Source organism: Phascolarctos cinereus, unplaced genomic scaffold, assembly GCF_003287225.1.
Source record: "Phascolarctos cinereus isolate Bilbo 61053 unplaced genomic scaffold, phaCin_HiC Scaffold_4;HRSCAF=312, whole genome shotgun sequence".
Taxonomy (NCBI): Eukaryota; Metazoa; Chordata; class Mammalia; order Diprotodontia; family Phascolarctidae; genus Phascolarctos; species Phascolarctos cinereus.
This window is the reverse complement of record NW_027555847.1, coordinates 52,311,550-52,329,461: the sequence shown is the minus strand read 5'-3', so window position 1 is coordinate 52,329,461 and position 17,912 is coordinate 52,311,550. Positions and strand designations below refer to the sequence as shown.

Below are 17,912 nucleotides of genomic sequence, written 5' to 3'. Positions count from 1 at the left end.
CCTATCATAGCGGCGCACCATCCCCGCCCCCAGGGCCACTTCACTCCTCAGTCTTGCTTTTCACCCTGGAGTTGCGATTAGCTGCGCAAAGCCGGAAGTCGCTGCAAAAAACGCGCGAGGCGTTCCACTCACGCGATACTTCTGTAATCCGAGACTCTCCACTAGCGGAAATAGCGTCCTATCAGCCTCTCCACAGCAGGCACGGCGAGAGGGCTTCAGTGAAGGGCTAGGGGCGAGGCCACCGTCTCGCGGGCGGTGGATTCTAGTCGGAGCTCCTCCCCCCTCTTCCCGCCCGCTGCCAGGCCCGCCAACAGCATCTCGGCACCGCATTAAACCCCCCCCTTGGCAGGAAGCGGGATTACAAATAGACCGTTTATTTTCTAAGAATCAATATATTTTCTTCCTCCGAAATAAATACAAACCAATTTGAAGGGCAGGGACCCGTGGGGGAGGCGGGCACGGGGTTTGGGGACAAGCCCCAGGCTTTTTAGTGCCAAAGGATTCTGGTGCGACCCGGAAACGCAGTTACAAATGAGAATAATTTAAATTCTCCGCTAATTTACAGTATGTACAGTAGCAGAACGGGTCATCAGGCACACACACACACACCCCAAGCCCCCCTTTCAGGGTGGGACAGACAGACGTGGGCGAGCTTCCTGCTGCAGAGCCAGGCCGGCCCGCACCGGGGCTGCAGTGGCCTCAAGACCTCCAGGGGCCAAAGGAGCCCCAGACACCACAGAGTGAGGTGGGGGTGGGTGACACCGGGAGTGCCGGGCCTCCTGTCAGGGTCCAGCCAAGGGCCGCTCCCTCCCACTCGGTGAATGCTCTGGGGGCTCCTTTTTGGCTTGAGGATATTCCCTTGGCCGGAGGCTGCTTGGGACCCCTAGAGTGTCCTGTACAGTCCAGCTGCACTTGAGCGGGACCACCCTCGCCCAGCTTCCCCTGAGACTGGCCCCAAGACCAGGAATGAGTCAGTGCAGAGGCTGATGGGTGCCACTCTAGAACCAGGGAGGGAAGGCAGCTACGCCAGGCAGCTTCAGTCGCTATCACTCGTCTCACTGCTCTGCTCGCCCTGCACCTTGCTTCGGTGCTGCAGGGCCCGGTGATAGGCAATCTGCACTGACTTCCGGATGTTAGACTTGCGGCCCTCCAGCATCTTTTCCTTGTCTAGGTCCTGGTTCACTCCCAGAGGAACTAGCTTGGTCCTGGGGAGCCACTGCCTGTGGAAAGTGACAAAGTGAGAGGCCAAAACACTGAGCACCAGGAACCTTTTCCACATGTCTACCCACTAAAAAATCTCTTGTTTTCAAGATGACTCTGCCCCAATCCTGTACAGAAAGGACTAAAATGCAAATGTGGATGTGATAAAGTGGGGATCTGGGACCCCAGGGTTCTCTCCCTAGGTCTTCCCCCATCTTGTCTCCAGTGGTGGTAGGGAGCATCAAGGTGATACAGTGCAAAAAGTCCTAGAAGTTAAAGAGATCTGGGTCTAAATTCCACTTCCATCACTGAACTGTGTGTGACCTCTAGACAAGCCAACATCGTGGCTTCCCAGTCTGTAAAATGACGGGGTTGAATGAGATGACTTCTGAGGTCCCTTCCTGGTGTAAAAATCTGTGAAGTCCACAACCATGCCTTAGAAAGCGTAAGCTTTGTCAGACATGACAACTGGCATCTTGGGAGAAAAAGCATAATCCAGTGGGGAGAGCCCTGACTCTGGAACCACAGGGCCTGGGTCCAACTCCCAGCTCTGCCATTTATTACTTGTATGTGCCTCAGTTTGCTCATCTGTAAAATGAATTCAGGAAGGCTAGATGGACTAAAGTTCCCTTCCATCTTTCTAATCCTATCTGGCATGTACCAGGATGTCAGTCAGCAAATACATATTATATTATTATCTCCTGTGTTTCATTACAGTGACCAAGTCTTCTCCATGGTACAAATGGAAGGACTCCTGATTTCTGGCTGGAGCCGCTCTGCTCAAATCAACCTCAGCCTTCTACTCACTGTTCTCTACCAGACAGTTTGACAGGCTGTCTGCTACTGGACCCTACTTTTGTGCAACAAGGAGAACTATCCTTATAGATTTGTTAATTCCCCTCCCTAACCCATCACTTCCTCCCCTTTCCTCTTACCAGGTTCTCTTGTTGTCAAAGAAGAGGACGAGGTAGAGATGCTCACGAGCTTCCTGGGTCATCTGCTCCCCAAGTTTCAACACCTCCAGCGGGGGCACGGGAATGGGTACCCCGTGGTGGAACATGCCCTCCCGAGGCATCTTTGGGTCGATGATCTGACGGATTGGGGGCACAGCTTGGTTCAGTCCTCTCCCTCCCCCCAGAACCTCCTGCCTAACACTCTGGCCAATCTAACCATTGTTTTGTGGCCAAAGAGAAACTGATCACTGTTGATAACTGAGGGGCTACAAGGCCCCAGAGACCTTATGACCCCTGGGCCATAACTGCATTGGGTAGCCACAATGCCTGGGAGACTGAATGAGACTGTTCAGAGCACCTATGTGATACACAAGGGTGGAAATGTATACCACATCAAAGCTGGGGAGACAGGTCCCTGAGCTGCACCTGTCCATCTGTCTGCCTGCAAAGAAACCCTCACGCTCCCTGGGCTCTCTGTGGCTCCAGTGGGGCTTCGGAAACTCTTTGTATTCTGGATCACTTTCCTGGCCTTGTAGCTGGGGCTGGTGTGGGGTGAGGGCAGAAGGCATGGGGCAAGGTAGGAGAAGCAGGATCCTACCAGAGCTGGGTACGAGGGGTACCCTCGGCACTTTGCCCACACCAGGTCCAGGGCATCCAGCGGGGAATCCTCATCCTCAGATAGCCAGCCAGGTCCCCGGCCCAGACTCTTCCTCACCACTACACAGAAAATGGAAGAGAAGGTTGAATAAAGGGTTGTAGAGAGGAGACAGCTTCAAAACCGGGTTCCCCTGACTCCCTACATGGGTACTTACTGCTATGCCCCACACCACGCCCCGTGCCCACAGAGTAGGACTCATTCTCAGTGCCAGATGTATCCTCACTGCTGTCCTCTGGGAAGGTCCCCCGGGAGAAGGAAGGCTTGCCTCGGCCTTGTTTCGAGGGGGTTGTGCTGTAAGGAATAGTCAGAAGCTCAAGTTAGCCTTCAAGGAAGCAGAAACCATATAGGGTGATAGTGAAGGAAAGGAGGGACTGACAACTTCAGGGAAGGACGAGATCCAGTCCTTTGCCTTTACTGCTGAGGGTGGCAGGGAGTCGGCCCAGCCCCTTCACCAGTCACACTGAGAATGCTGCTTATCCCAAAGCTAAGGTCCCTCGAGGACTTCTCCCTAGGCCACCTTGGAATGTGGGTTCAGACAGAGGAGCCAAGTACCTGGTTCGGTCGGAAGCGGCACTGCTGCTGCTGCTGCTGCTGGAATCCGAGTCAGAGCTGCTCCGAGGGAGACTGCAGTCATTCCGATATACAAGAAAGCTCTTCTTCACAGGCTGGCTCCCACCGCTGAAGCCATTTGCTGGTAAATCTGGGTTAGAGATAAGGAGAAGGCTGGTCTGTCTGGGCAGGAGGAACGTCAGGATTTATTCCTATCTCTATTTCGGACTGGAAAACTCTTCCAGTCCTCAACAAAAAGCTTCTGAGAATGATTCCAGGGGTCTTGCATGACCTGCACCTGTAATGCCTATAGCTGCTGCTGCTCATGATGAGCAGAAGGAGAACTGGGGATTAGTCCTGGAACTACCAAGTGTTAAGCTATGTGATTCCAGGCAATTTATTTAATTTCTCTGGGGCCTGGTATAGTGAACAGGAAGACCTGGGTTCAAATCCCATCTTAGACACCTATAAGAGGCTATAAGCTGTGTGACCTTGAGCAGATCACTTAACCTATGACTCAGTTTCCTCAAATGTAAAGAAGTGTGGTGGACTCAGTGGCCTCTTAGATCCCTTCCAGCTCTAAATTTATGATCCTGTGCTCCTCACTGTACAAAGAGATGACTCAAATGAGGCAGCTACTGTGAGGTGCACAGGAAGAGCTGTGGCTTTATTTACTTCCACAAGGGATAATGGAAAAAGGTTGGCTCACCCATGGGAGGGTCTTCGGTGGACTTATCACTGTCACTATCAGAGCTCGAGCTAGGCCGAGGACTCCTCCCTCGCTTCCGCTGTCTCTGAGAGCCCATGATTGGGAGCTGGGGAGGCCCCACGGGGCTGCTTCCATGACCTGGGGCCAGCTGGCTCTCCCGATTCTTTGGCGGCCGTCCTGGCCGCTTGGGGGGGCCAGCTGTTTTCGGGTTCTTCTTTGAGAATAAGACGGAGGTCCTTCTGCCCACCTCATGGGCAGGGGTTGAGGACAAGTTGGGGCCCAGACCTAGAGCAGAGACAGAAGGGATAGGATGTTGGTAAGGGTTACAGAGGGCCAGATTTATATTCTAACAGTGTCTCAGACTGGGATTCTAAGCAAGGGCAAAGGGAGTAACTTTGGAATATAGGGGAGTCAAAGGACTTAGGCTTGCTTACTGCCCAGTAAGTGGTGACTTGGGGACCCCTTTTCCTCTGGCAGCTACAGCTAGTTGGGTAGTTGAGAAACCCTGGAATCAGGGATGGAAATGTGTGGCCACAGCCGCCAGGAGGAACCAAGCCTCCACGTCCTCCCTGTAGGGGTCCCTTGCTCAGCCCCCACAGATGCACAGACCTTTGCCTGTCTCTTGGCTGCTGCTTTCCTCAGCGGCACTGTCCGTCTGTCCATCCTTGTCACAAGGGGTGTGGGCCTGGAGGGCACCCCGCCCTGTGGAGCTGTGCCGATCTGGCCCCTCTCGACCAGCCTCCCTCTGGTGTGCCAATTTCCTGCGTAATGCTGTCATTTCCTTCTTGATCATCTTGGCGCGGCGGGAGCGATTGACACTTTGTTTGCTGGCGTTAACCTCATCCAGCTGCTCCAACAAGAGCTTCAGCTGCTCCTCTGGTGGCAAGTGTTTCTGGTTCTCGGACAGCAGAAACCGCTCTTCCTCTGGTGGGGCGTGGGAGAGGGAGGTTGGACAGGGACGTGAAGATCAGGGCCAGGAAGAGCCCTTGAAAGCCCCGTGACCCCAAGGACGTGATGAAACCAAGTCCTCCCCGAATCCCACCTAGGTGTCCCTGTCACCAAGCCAGGGAAGGCCACTCCCTGGTGACATGAACCATGCCAACCTAAGATCTTGGGATCAGAAAGGTAAGGGTTTGGGGGAGTCATGCCTATCAAGGGAACTGGCATGTGTTTAGGAGGCACAGCACATAACCCACCATCCTCTGCGTGGAGCAGGGCCTCATCCCCAGCCAGGCTGTGGGGGAAATGCATGCCCGTCTCAAAGTCAATGCCCATCTTGTCAGCCTGCCGCCGGGCCTGCCGGAGCACAGTACCCCCTTGCTCCCGAAGCCGCACTGCTGCCCGGTAAAAGATGGTGTCCTTGGCATTGTACTTGAGGCAGTTGCTGACTATGAGGTGGAAATCCTCCTCAAAGTCATCAAAGTTCAGGTATCGATAGGCCTCCAGGTTCTGCTTCATTGTAGAGAAGTCCATGGGCTTCTTGATGTGCTCGAGGTAGTCGGGTACCTGCCAGGAAGGGACAAAGCAGGCCCTGGCTACATGGAGAGATCGCCCACTGACCTCCCCACCCCTACCCACCCAGGGCCCTGCTCCAAACCATAGGGTTGAGTCCCCTGCAAAGATACCATAAAGGGAAATCTAGAAATTCAGGGTGTTAAGAACATGTGTGAGGCATAGTAGAGCAGGCACTGGACTGGGGATTAGGGGATCTGGATTCTACTTCCAGCTGGGCAACTAACTCAGTAGGTGACCCTGAGCCAATGAACCTGTCTGGGCCTTAGGGTTCTCCGACCTATAAAATGGATCAACTTTACAAACATGTTGTAAGGATTCAGAAAGTTAAGAGACAGGGAGAAGGCTCAGAAGATTTCCTTTATGCTTAGTATTATGGGACTGCTATTCTATTATAGAAAACATGTCAACAGTCAGGAGATGATGGTGTCACTGGGGCCTAGCACTTCAGAGCTCTCTAACAGTCAGCACTTCCAAAGTGCTACTTCCTGAGTTTAGAACCAACCCCTTCCCCCACCAAAAAAAAATATCCTTTTTTTGTTGTTCAGTACCATCCTCTAAGTGTGTCACTTCTGCAGAATGACTATTACAGCCTTCGGGGCCAAAAAAACAACAACAAAAAACCAACCCACAACTAACATCAACGAGCTCTAGCTGTGAGAAGGATCTCCCCATTTGACAAAGACCTGGTTCCCAAGGAGGGCAGACTGCCTGGAAGGATGGATGTTTGCTTTGCTAACAATGTGTGGTGCACGTGAGGGCTGCTACTCTGGCGGCAGGGCAGACTCCACAACCAGGGGCCCACCCACTCCAAGTGAATGCCCTTGAACTGACATCAGGGATCCAATTTAGCATGTAAGAACTGGGATGGGGATAGGGGAGGGCTGGGGGACAGGGGGAAGGGGTTCTTACTTCGTAGATTTCTGTTACCTCAGACAGAGGGACCGGCTCGCTGAATATGTTGCCCGTGTCCTTCTCTTGGAGCTGCTCTAAGGTCTTGCGGAGGAGGATGAGGAAAGGGGTCAGTTGCATCTCTAAGGCCACCTGTTGGACCTTGATCTGAAACATGAGACAAGGGGTGCTCAGATAGATCCACATTAGTCCCAGTTAATGCCCTTCCAGGAAAAGGGTTTCAGAGACAGGCAAAGTTTGAGATGTGGTCTTCAGATTTTCCTTCTCTTCCAATTGGCTCCTTGGAGCTAGCTACAAAGAGAGGAAGAAGTATACTAATCCTCATCCTGGTCCTAATTCTTAACTCAACTGGGGAATTTAAGCTTTTTAAGAGTAGGGGCTATTTCATTTGTATCCCTATGTGCCTGGCATATGGCAAGTTCTTGTGAACTAATAAGTATATTTACAGGGAAATCAGTTTTCCTCCAGGAAATCAAAGTTCACAATTAAGCACTTAATTCTATCGTGCCATATACTGTCCCTAGCTTACTATATATAAGTCTTGGCCTCAATGAAAATACACATCAAAAAGAAGGCCCAGCATGGTCGAAATTCAGAGCCCTGGCTTCTCTGTCACTGGCTCTCTCCATGCAGACTGACCCCTCCGGGCCTCGTCAGGTTCCATGCCTGGGGCCACAGAAGCATGTGTCCTCTATGATGGCAGGTAGGCTTCCTGCCCAGGGACAGAATAGGAATTACCGTCTCTCTCTTGAGCTTCTCACGTTTCCGAATCAGTTCTACCAACAGCCGGGCACGCTCCAGGTCATGGCGCAGCCGTTGCCATGACTTCAGTTGTTCTTTCAGGGCCCAATTCTTGTCCTCAGAGTCTCTCTGAGAAAGAAACAAGGAAAACAAAGCTGGAAATGGAAGAGGGCCGGGGGAAAAGGTGGGAGCAGCCATCTTGGACCCAGGATCTGTTCTCACCCCTTGGACCTTGGCCACTATCCAAGTGGTTGCCACCCTCCATATCCCAGATAAGAGGTGGGCACAAGAACACCAGTGGTCCGAATCCCAACTCCTTTCCCCACCTTCCACCATGCCATGCTCCACTCCTAACAAAAAGGACAGCTTACCCCAGTTCCCAGTCCTCCTGGGGGAGCGGGCCGTGGTGGCCCCACTGGATCACAATTCCTCTGGGACTGCAGGTGGGTCTGCAGGCGGCGAAGCAGAGGGACCCCATTCCTGGACTGGCGCTTTAGTGTCCAGTAGCTGTGTAGCCTTTGCATAAACTGGCTCTTCCTCTGAATGGTTAAGCGATTAGTAATCTTGCTGAGCCTGAGAAGATGGGAAGGACAGAGGGAGGAGGGGGGAGCACCTGCAGTAATTTGTACAGGCCAGCTGGCACCTACTCTCTCCAGAGCCTTGGCCCTCAGCTAGTCTCTTCTTAACTCAGCTAGTGGGCCTCAGGCGAGCATTCTTACAGGCTCCTGGGCCAGGAAGAGCCTCTGAGGAGGCCATGTGGTTTCAGTGATAAGACCCTTCCACATCCCATCCCTTCAACATCCAGAGGGTACAGAGGTGGGATTGTGTCCTCCACAGGATACACAGACTGTACTCCTGCCCCATCTCATTGAAGCAGAACAGCAAAGGATCTTTCGAAACCTCTCATCCAGCCGTAAACACCACGGAGACTCTGCTTAACTTGTGAAGCAGTTTCAGCATCCCCAGACAGATGAAACCTTGAGCAGGCAAGGCTCCAAGCCCCCAACATCCAGCAGGGAAGGAACCTCTGGGCCCTCAGGTGGCCCTTAGCCCATGACAATGGTGCTGTGTGTGGTCTCTATGCCCACAGCAATTTCCCCCAGTGGACTATACCATTCAGGGTAACCTTGAAGGGTATAAGGATAAAGAGCTGTAAGCAACAGTTAATGGACTAATTAGCATTTCAAAGGGTATAAAGAAGTTGTTACAGGTCCAGTAAACAATTTGGGGTGAACAGTTTACACTCCAGAAACTCACTAACAGGTCTTTTTATTGCTTTCCCTATTTCATCCCCCTACAGCCTTTTTCCCATTTGTTAAAGTTTCTTTTACTTCTTTTCTTCCTACTCACCTCCCTATTTTAACTGGCCAAAATATGAAAACGATGGCTACTTTAAACTTATTTATGGAGTAAAGCTTTATTCTCCTAAATCAAGTCACTTTTAAATTAGGGTATGGACCCATGATTTTTTTCTTGTGGGACAGAAAAAGTTCACCGTCTCTGCTCTCCACTGTGGCTCTGCCAACTCCTGATGTAAAAGAATGGACACTGCATCCTAGTCCTGGCTCTGTTGGTAATTAACTAGGTAACCCCAGGGCAACAGAAGGATTTACTAGATGACACATAAGGTCCCTTCCAAATCTTAATGACCTATGAACTTCTTTGCCAAAGGGGAAATCAGAGGGTCCCCATTCTTAATCATCTGGGGCCCTGCCTACCTGTGTGGTGGGATGCAGGGGACTGATACCACTGGTGCTGCCGCCCGTTTTTCTGCCAAGATCTTCCGAGCCTTCTTCATCTTTATCCTTGACTTGGCCTTTGCTTTCTTTACCTTCTCTGAACTCCAACCTTTTCCCTCTTCTTCCTCTTCCTCCTCTTCTTCTTCTCCCTCACTATGTGACAGGGCAGGCAGACGGCGCACAGAGCCCGGAGGTGTGTGGATATCACAGTAGGCGGTTTTACGCACACTGAAGGAGGTGCCATTGGCACCTGTTTCCCGGACCGGCTCCATCTTCATATAGAGGCCGGCTTGCTGGGCGCAGGTCACATGGAAGGCTGTATAGCAGTTGGCCTTGTGGCACTGAATGCAGGCCCCTGAACCCCTCTGCTTGCAGATGTAGCATGTGAGTTTCCATCGGGCAGGTGGGATGTGCTCAATGCTGTCAATGGGCTCCAGAAACACCGTGTTGGCAAAGCAGACCTCAGGGATCCACAGGGCACACACTACGTGAGCCCACCGGCCATCGTCCGTCTGCTTGAAGGCCCCGCCCTTATTCGGGCAAAGGGCACAGTCCACTGCCCTGGATGGGGATTGTAGGCAGCGGCGGCAAAGCCACTGGCCTTCAGGGATGTAGGGGACGCCATAACATTCTTGGTGAACAGCCAGGTTGCACATATCGCAGAAGAGAATCACATTGCTGTTCTGACACTCACCGTCATTACAGATGCAGCACACGGCGTCCTCGTCCACCAGGGCGTTGGGGTCCCCCTTGTGGTGGCTCTCGAAATAGGACTCCTTCTCTAAGCGGTCCATCAGGTACTCAAAGATTTCCTGGGGGATGGGGCTCACTCCCTCTGTCTTCCGTCGCTCGTTCATGATGTCCAGCCAGATATAGTCCTCCTCATCCATGTCATACTCTACCTCCTCATCCAGCTCCTCTGCTGATTTCTCAATGTACCTGTAGGGAACATAGTGGCTCCCTCAGAGCCTCTGCCAAGCACACAAAGGGAGGGACAAGCAGCTAGATGAGGATATTTAGGACTATTTAGGACTAGGGATTTGGAGACTCAGGAAAAATCACTCTGTGTGGGTTCTACTTTCTCTTAAGGTTTTTATCTAGGTGGGATCTTGTTAAAATGAACATCAAAGAATATAAACATTAGGGACACCTAGTCATGTTGCAAGAAAAAACATTCGACAAACCTCAAACACTTACTACGTGTAATCCACTGTGTGAGGCATTGGAGGAGTTACAAATATAAATACACAATCCCTGCTCAAGGTTACATCTGAGCAGAAGAAAGCCAACCCAAGGGGAAGAGATTTCACAAAGGAACTACACAAGGAGTGGGGAGTTAGAAGGCAGGATGAAAGGAAAGAAGACGTGCTGCTGCCTGGTCCCTGTCACTGTGGGTAGGAGGCTCACACTGACTCGATAGGACCCTGGGCTGTTGTTTGGTATTATATAGCAGGTGACTTGGCAACCTGTCTCTGCCTTGAATAATCATGTAACTCCAGGGAAATAAAAAAAGAAAGTCCTCGGAGACTGCCCTGATTCAGCAGGCCCTACCAAGGGCTCTGGGGAAGCTGCAGGTCTCAAAGGGTCTCCCAGACTTCTCACATGAACCCCAGAATCAACCTTTCCGTACTCTGTGATCATATGAACCTAGCACAGCCCAATGGGAAGCAACCACACAGGGAAGTAGCCTGATACAGCAGACAAAACTGCAAGTCACAGTGAGAATTTCACCTCTGATGCTCACTAGCTGTGTGACCTTGGGCAAGTTGCTTAACTCCCTGGATCTCAGTTTCCCTAACTTGTAAAATGAGGTGGTTTGCCTAGATGACTTGGGAGGCCTCTTCCAGCTTGAAAGCGATGATTCTGTGAACCAATGTTGTTGTAGGAGGGCAAGGAAATATTTAGAGTGGGAAAGAAGCAAAGGTCTGACCCACGGGGTCTCATTTCCTCCTCTACTTTCTTTTCCCTCAGTGCTTGCAGTCTCCCTTCCTGAAAGCTCTGGGAATGATTGTAGAGTTAAGGTCTGAGCAAACGCTCCCCTCTCTGGCCTTGGGCCCCAGCTTTCTACAGTGCAGCTCAAGTATCCCAGAGGCAAGGAAGCCCAACAAGATCAGGTCCTGTGGCTTTTGGGCTGTGCCCCAGTCACAGTGGGGAGATATTGCAATTAACCAGGCAGAAGGAGGTCCACAAGGGGCAAAGGAGGTGAGCGGGAAAGGGAGAGATGGCAGGAATACAAAGGGAAGAAGCCAGGATGAGCAAAAAGAACAAAAACTTGGCTTAAAAACCCAACAGGGAGTAAGGTTTAGAACACCATGAGCTGGGGCAGAATTACCTAGATGCAGGACGCAGGACAGGCCAGGGGGCCAGGCTAATCTACTCCCCCTTATCTGCCCATGTTCCTTAAACCACCCATCCATCCATCCATCCATCTGACATTCCAGCTCTCCCACACCCTAACTGTGTGGCCCCAAACAAGCAAATCATCTCTCTGTGTCTTGTTTAGAGAAAGGGGACCCTGAACTACAGTTCTCCCCTGATGCTTCATCCAAGCACAAAGGTGATTCTGGGCTCTTGAAAACCACACCAGGAAGGCACAAGCCTTGGCAGGTCCCACCAAACCCAAAGCCTTATGGACTGACTGGGTGACAGACCGTCCAGACAACCCAGCTCAGTTTGGCAAGGCTCCTGACCAGGTTGGCTGCCCTGTGGCAAGTGCTGTAGTCCCTCCATTCACAAATTCAAAGAGGGTCAAGTGGGGCATCAGTAGAGGGAATCCCCCTCCCCCCTCCATGAGATCAGAGAGAAGCCTCAGTCCTGAGTACAAACAGGGATGATGCTATTTGTATCACCTACCTGACAGGGTGGTTGTGAGGAGAGCACCTTTTAAGTTATGGGGCGCTAGAGAAATGTGAGGTACTCAGATGACTTGCAGCATCCCCACAAGGTACTGGGGGAAGGATGAGGACGAGGACAAAGCAGACATGGGCCCTGCCTGGGCTCTCAGCCCTTCTAGCCCCTGCTCCCATGTAGCTGGTCTTCAGGTTGGGGGCAGTGGCATGCTGGAAGAAGGAGGAAGGGCAGGACTGGCCTTACCGGTAGTAGGAGGTTGGGCGAGGTGGGGCATCGGGGGTGTCCTGCTCCAGCTCCCGGTACACCACCTCTGGCAGCTTGGGGGTGGCATTGGCTGAGGCATTGTGGTGGTGGTGGTGGTGGTGGTTGGAGTCCTTGCGCTTGTCTTTGTTCTTGTGCTTGCCAGCCTTGGGAGTAGTGGCCGGGGTCTCAGTGTTCTCCTTGTTGCTGCCATTCTCGGGGTTCTCCTCCGGGGCCTCCTCGTCCTCAGACACAACGTCCAGGTTGTCAAAGATGCTGATTCGGTGGACTCGGCCATGCAGGTCCACCTCGACCATGCGCTGGGCCTGGGCATAGGTCATCACCTCGCGGCTGGGGGACTGCGACACTTCAGAAGGGTTGGGTGACTGCTTGTTGGCAGAGCGGGACTGGCGCCCCTTTTTCTTGTGCTTTCGAAGGGGAGTCTGCTGAGGTGGAGGTGGGCTATCGTGGTCATAGTGGTACAGGTGGTACTCAATGCCGCTGTAACTTTTATAGATCTTGCGGCAGGTCTCTATGGGACACTCGTAGGGGGGCTTTGTGGCCCGTAGGTTGTGGCAGAAAGTCTTCACATCAAAATCCACCCCCATTCTGTCACATCTGGAATGCAGACAGACAGCTGTGAGAAGCTGAGTGGGAGGCCTGACAATCACAGCCACGCTACAGGAGGAAAGAAGCCAAGCAAGAAGGCTCCAAGAAGCTCCCGATACAAGCAGATGGAAGGAAGGAAGGAGACAAGGGCACTGCCTCGTTCAGCCATCCTTAGAGCACCAGGGCCTTCTTGGCCAGCACCTGCTGTGTGCACCCTACTAGGTGCCCCGCTTCTCCCTACCAAGGACAGGGAGCCTCCCACCCAGACCCTCAGAAACCACTGCCCTCTCCTCCCAGCTGGAGGAAACCCACTCCCTCTGCTTTAGGCTTCCACCACAGAGCTGGGCTCTCTTGATTGGGGTAATCTCTAGAAAACTCACTGAACTCAGTATACCTAGCTGGTTCAAACCATGCTGTTCATCCTGCTGAGTCATCACCAGAATACCAGGGGTAGTCACTGGGGGGAGTCTTACCATCTGCCTTCCCTCTTCCCCCTTCTACCTTGTCTTATGAATAACAGTTAAATTAATTCCCTCACTGATACTGAAAGGGCTGTGAGAATCTACTGCCCTATGGCTCCTTTCATAGTCTCTCATGACTACACTCAGACCCTTCCTGGGCCACCACCATGTTTCCTCATTAGAATGGAAGTCCCTGGAGGGCTGGGACCGTCTCACTTTTGTATCTGTATCCCTAGCACCTAGCACAATGCTTTAGTATAAATGTTTGGCTGACTGAGTCCTGACCCCTGGACTTCCCACATCGGTAGTATCTTTAACTCCTTCTTTCAGGGCACCAGGTATCAAGGCTCAAGAAAGACTACTGGATGAGAGCTCAATGCTAAAAATCTAATTATGCTATACATCATGTAGGTGATCCCTACCTATGTTAATCTATGTATCCTCCCCCTAAGCCCACCCTGAGCATTTCCTCACAAGGCAGGCCACTCTTTACTTGAGCCCCACTAGATGTCACAGTAACACCTGACATAATTCCCTGGGTCCTCTTGGCTCTTAAGGGGAATTAGGAGAAACAGGCTCCAACCAGCTTTGCAGCTTGGGTTCTCCTCAACTATGAACCCTTGGGCTTGCCAATCCCTATCAATAATAGTATGCCATCAGATACTGGATTAAGTAATTGACATATTCCCTGAGACACAAATCAATATCAGCTTGTCTGTTTTTCAGATGGGGAAACTGAGGTCCCGGAAAAGACTGGCTCAGAGCTGCTGAATAGGTAGCAGGGATAGAATGACCACTCACAAGTTGAATTCCCAGTGGGTACTTAGGCCCTGCTAAACCTCAGCGTGGTACTTAGCATAGTTCCTGGCATATAGTAGGCATTTAATAAATGTTTATTGAATTGGTACCCACTGACCTCATTCCCTGCTCTGACATGGATCTCTGATCAGCCACTGGTCTCCAGTCACTAAGGAACTTTTGAGTAGAGACTTCAGTGATGGCGAATGGACTGAGAACAGAGAACTTTACAGCCAAGAGATCCTGGGTTTTGACTTAAGGGGAACTAAGTAGTTTGTGTTTTTCATTTGAGCTCTTTAAACTCTCTATCTCTATGGAGGTTGTTGCCACTTAAAACAACTGAGTCCTCCAGCCCTCAGAGACACCTCTGTGCTGGGTCCTCAGGGACAAGAAGCAGTAAGAAGCACTAACTGTTGGCAACCTGGGCCAGAAGAAGATGGTCCAGACTCCTCCCCACTGTCGGCTGTACCAAGATCCTTTCCCTAGGCTGTGCTGATGGAGGATCAGAGAAGTCATACAAGTCAGACTCTTTGGGCAAAAGTTACTTCAAACTCTTACGTTTGTGAAGAATTTCAGAAACAAGGCTATTGCTCTCAGTCAATCCTGAGCCAGAAGATCTTTGGAGGCTCTGTGAGGGAACAGCTTCTAAGGCAGAGCTTCTAACCGTTTTTATGTCATGGGCTCCATTTGGCAGTCTGGTGAAGCCTATGGACCCCTTCTCAGGATGATGTTTTTGAGTGTATAAAACAAAATTACATAGGATAACAAAGGAAACCAAGCATGCCAAAATACAGTTATCAATATATTAAAACATCAAAAAGAAGTTCACAATCCCCTGCTAAGGCAACAACATTCTGACCTTTACTGAGCAAGGCCAAATACTGAACTCTATGAAGTTAGATTAACTTCCCAAGTCTTTCTCTTTTGAAGAAAAAAGAAAAGAAAAACCAAGCACCAACAACCCAATACTTCCCAAACCCAACCCTTACCCTTTCTACAACAGGCTGTACTCCTCCCCGTAGCTTTCCCGCCTCTGCTCCTGTGGCTGTCACACTGGGCCCCCAGTTATGGCTTGATTGGGGGGCAGTGGTGGTGATGGTGGATCGAGTGTGTTAGTGGGGAAAAAAAAAAACAAAATGCAAATCAACAGATTTTAAAGCCTGAAGAATGAATGGGGGCCTGGGAGTGTGACAGCTGCCCCTCGAGAAGCCCTTCCAGGGATAAGAAACAAGCGGAGAGGCACAAGTTGAGGCTTAATCCCCCTAAAGCCCCGGGCTCCGGGCGGCTGAGCCGGGCGCTCCCCGCTCCCCTGCCCCCATCCAGGAAACCGCCCGCAGTTTTCCCTTTATCCAAGTGTAACAAGTTAAACAACAACAATTCCCAGCTGCCAAGGGCTCACGCCCCCGAAGGATACTTTGTAGCAAGGGGGCATCCCGGTTGGCCGAGACGGGACTGCGCTCCTGGGCGCTCTCCAGGCGCCGTAGCCCAGGGCGGGGAAGGTCTGCTAGGGGATTCTGGACAACCGAACCGGGCAGATGGGGGGTCCCGGACAACTGGACCCGGCGGAAGGGACGGGGGTCCCAGACAACCCGACCGGGCGGGGGTAGGGTTCCGGACAACGGGGCCAGGAGGGAGGGGGGAGCTATCTTAAAGGGCCAGGCGGTTGGCGTAGAAACCGCCCGCGAGCAGTGCCCCGGACCCCGCCGCCCCCCCTTCCGGAGTCCCCCCTCGGACGGGCGCGTACTCACCGGCCGCCGCCAGTGCGGGCTCATAGCCGGCGTCCGGGCGGGGCCCTCGGGCCGGGGGAGGCGGCGGGACGGGGCAGGCCTCCGGGGGCGCGCAGCAGCCTCCGCCGAGCCCGGCCGGCTGCCCGGCCGCCCTGGCCCCGCTCGTTCTGAGGCCGCTCGCTGCCTCCCGGGCGGGCCGGGCTGGGGTCGGGCCGCGCCGCCGCCGGCGGAACAATAGAGGCTCCTGGGAGGGGGAGGGAGCGAGCGGAGAAGGGGGAGGGGGGAGAAGAGGAGGGACAGCAATGGAGGAGGGATCGGAGGAGGAGGCTGGGGGGGAGCGGCGGTGGCGGAGGCGGCGGGAGCGACTCGGGGCGGCCGCGGCGGTGGCGGCGATGGTAGTAGTGGCGGGGGCAGCGGCGGCAGCAGCAGTGCAGGGTAAACGCGAGGCCGCGGCCGCGCCGAGTCGCACTTTCGACACGACTCCTCCGACGCCTCCTGTCCTCCCCACGTGGGGCCAGGCCAGAGCCCAATGGAGCCGCCGCCGCCACCCGCTCCCAGCGTCGACGCGGGGGTAGGACGGGGGCGGAGATGGGGTCGCTCCGCGGGGATGGGGGAGAGGGTGGGGTGGACACCTCGGGCCGTTTGTAGCGAATCTGCCGATGCGAATGGGGAGCGCGAGTCCGCAGAACCTCCCTCCCTCCGTCCCAGCCCGCCTGCCTGCCCGCCCTCACCGCTGGGCCGAGGTAGGGCCGAACGCTGGCGCCCTCCCCCCGGGCCAGGCGGGGCCGGGAGCCCGGAGGGAGCGCAGAGGAGAGGGGCGGGGCTTGGGCTAGGGGGCGGGACCGAACCTGGACCCACTTGGAGGCCGCTCGCTGCCACCACCCCTACCACCCCCCGCCCGCGTGGAGTAGGGACAGCGTGCTGACCTCGGAGCTCGAGGCTGAGGCACTGACCTGGGTTTGAATCCCTTTTTGGCCGCCTCTGTCCGTCCTAAGTCTTTTTCTCCTTGGGAGTGCCCGTTCATGCCAGGTGCTTGACTGGAGTCATTCTGAACTATGCAGATGAGGGCCATGGGTCCTCGGATCTAGAGCTGCACGTGGCCTTCAAAGCCATTGAGTTTTTACAGAAACAGGCAAGGACACAAGAAGGTAATGTGACTTGTCCAGGGTCATAACAGTGTAGACTCAGATATAGAACTGGAAGGGTCATTAGAGTCCAACACCTTCCTTTTACGGAGGAAGAAACTGAGGCCTAGAGGAGCGACTTGTCACTCTGCTAGGAGAACTTGAATCCAGGTCTTGGGACTACAAGTCCCTACTCACTGTGTCCCACGGGGGGGGAAAGTGCCTAACTGTTGGAGTGCAGGGAAAATCTGGAACGAGCTGGGGACGTGAAGGCATGTGAGTGATAAAAGGCTATAATGCCACAGTAGCTTAACTCAGGTGTAACAAGGGAGAGTAGAGGCACAAGACGGAGTGCTTTGTATGTAATCATTTCACAGGGTTGTTTCATGGTCAGGCTCACATCTTAAAGTGCTTTGCAAACCTGAAAGAGAAACACAAATTCACTCCAGTTTATCCCATCTATATCTTGTTTTTGTATGTAGTTGTTTAAATGTTATTTCTCCTCTGTTAGACTGAGTTCCATCAGGGCAGACACTTTGACTTTCTATGTCTCCCCAACACAACACAGTTCCTGGCAATAGTAGGTGATTAATAAAGGCTTGTTGACTGGCTGAGAGAGGGAGAAGAAGGGAACAAAGACTGAGGTAGGGCAGGAGACCTGGAGCTAGGACTTTGAATGGAATGGGAATTAGTGTAGAAAACCAGTTAAAAACCAGGGGTTGGAAAGGTTTGAGGGAGAGAGAGAGAGAGAGAGAGCGCGCCTTAGGAACAGGGCAAGAGGAACTAGATTGTCTGGGCTAGATCCGCCAAACAGATTGCATTTGATCAAGGAAGGGCAGATAGGATGGGAGAAGTTGGATTTGGGGTGCTAGAATTGGGTGGTTCCTGAAAGATGGGACCTCAGTGCTGCCGGGTACACAACACAGGTCATGAGACAGGACAATGGCCCATGTATACTGTCTGGTTGAGTGGAATGTTGGAAAAGGCTCCCACAATGGCAGCCTCTGTTGTGACTGGAGGGAAGGAGATATGTGAGTCATGGAGACAGATTACAGTAGCTGAAGTAGGTGATACAGTCTCAAGGACAACACTTACTTCACTGCTTCAGAGAGAGATTCAAGACTTAAGGC

General features: G+C 52.9%; 1 protein-coding gene across 2 annotated transcripts; it reads right to left on the bottom strand.

The window, feature by feature from the left end:
* Positions 1–358: 358 nt before the first annotated feature.
* On the bottom strand, positions 359–15,764 carry BRPF1 (bromodomain and PHD finger containing 1). 2 transcript variants are annotated; one of them, XM_020980974.2, is made up of 15 exons: positions 15,680–15,764; positions 14,921–15,002; positions 12,067–12,681; positions 8,953–9,912; positions 7,606–7,807; positions 7,232–7,363; positions 6,494–6,640; positions 5,266–5,575; positions 4,679–4,993; positions 4,070–4,354; positions 3,364–3,511; positions 2,966–3,102; positions 2,752–2,870; positions 2,136–2,290; positions 359–1,220 (listed from the first exon to the last, which is right to left on the bottom strand). In XM_020980974.2, exons 3-15 carry the CDS (start codon positions 12,669–12,671, stop codon positions 1,037–1,039), a joined length of 3,699 nt encoding a protein of 1,232 aa, XP_020836633.1. In that variant the 5' UTR covers positions 12,672–12,681; positions 14,921–15,002; positions 15,680–15,764; the 3' UTR covers positions 359–1,036. The 2 variants fall into 2 exon arrangements, with proteins under 2 accessions (XP_020836633.1, XP_020836634.1); XM_020980975.2 differs by having other exon boundaries at positions 6,512–6,640.
* Between the last annotated feature and the right edge of the window lie 2,148 nt (positions 15,765–17,912).

Excerpts from the sequence above, each read along its gene's own strand:
- BRPF1 (XM_020980974.2), bottom strand. The coding sequence starts at position 12,671 with ATGGGGGTGGATTTTGATGTGAAGACTTTCTGCCACAACCTACGGGCC. Across the intron at positions 2,871-2,965 it reads GCGTGGTGTGGGGCATAGCA|TGGTGAGGAAGAGTCTGGGC; the intron begins GTAAGTACCCAT and ends TTTTCTGTGTAG. Across the intron at positions 1,221-2,135 it reads TTTGACAACAAGAGAACCTG|GCAGTGGCTCCCCAGGACCA; the intron begins GTAAGAGGAAAG and ends CACTTTCCACAG.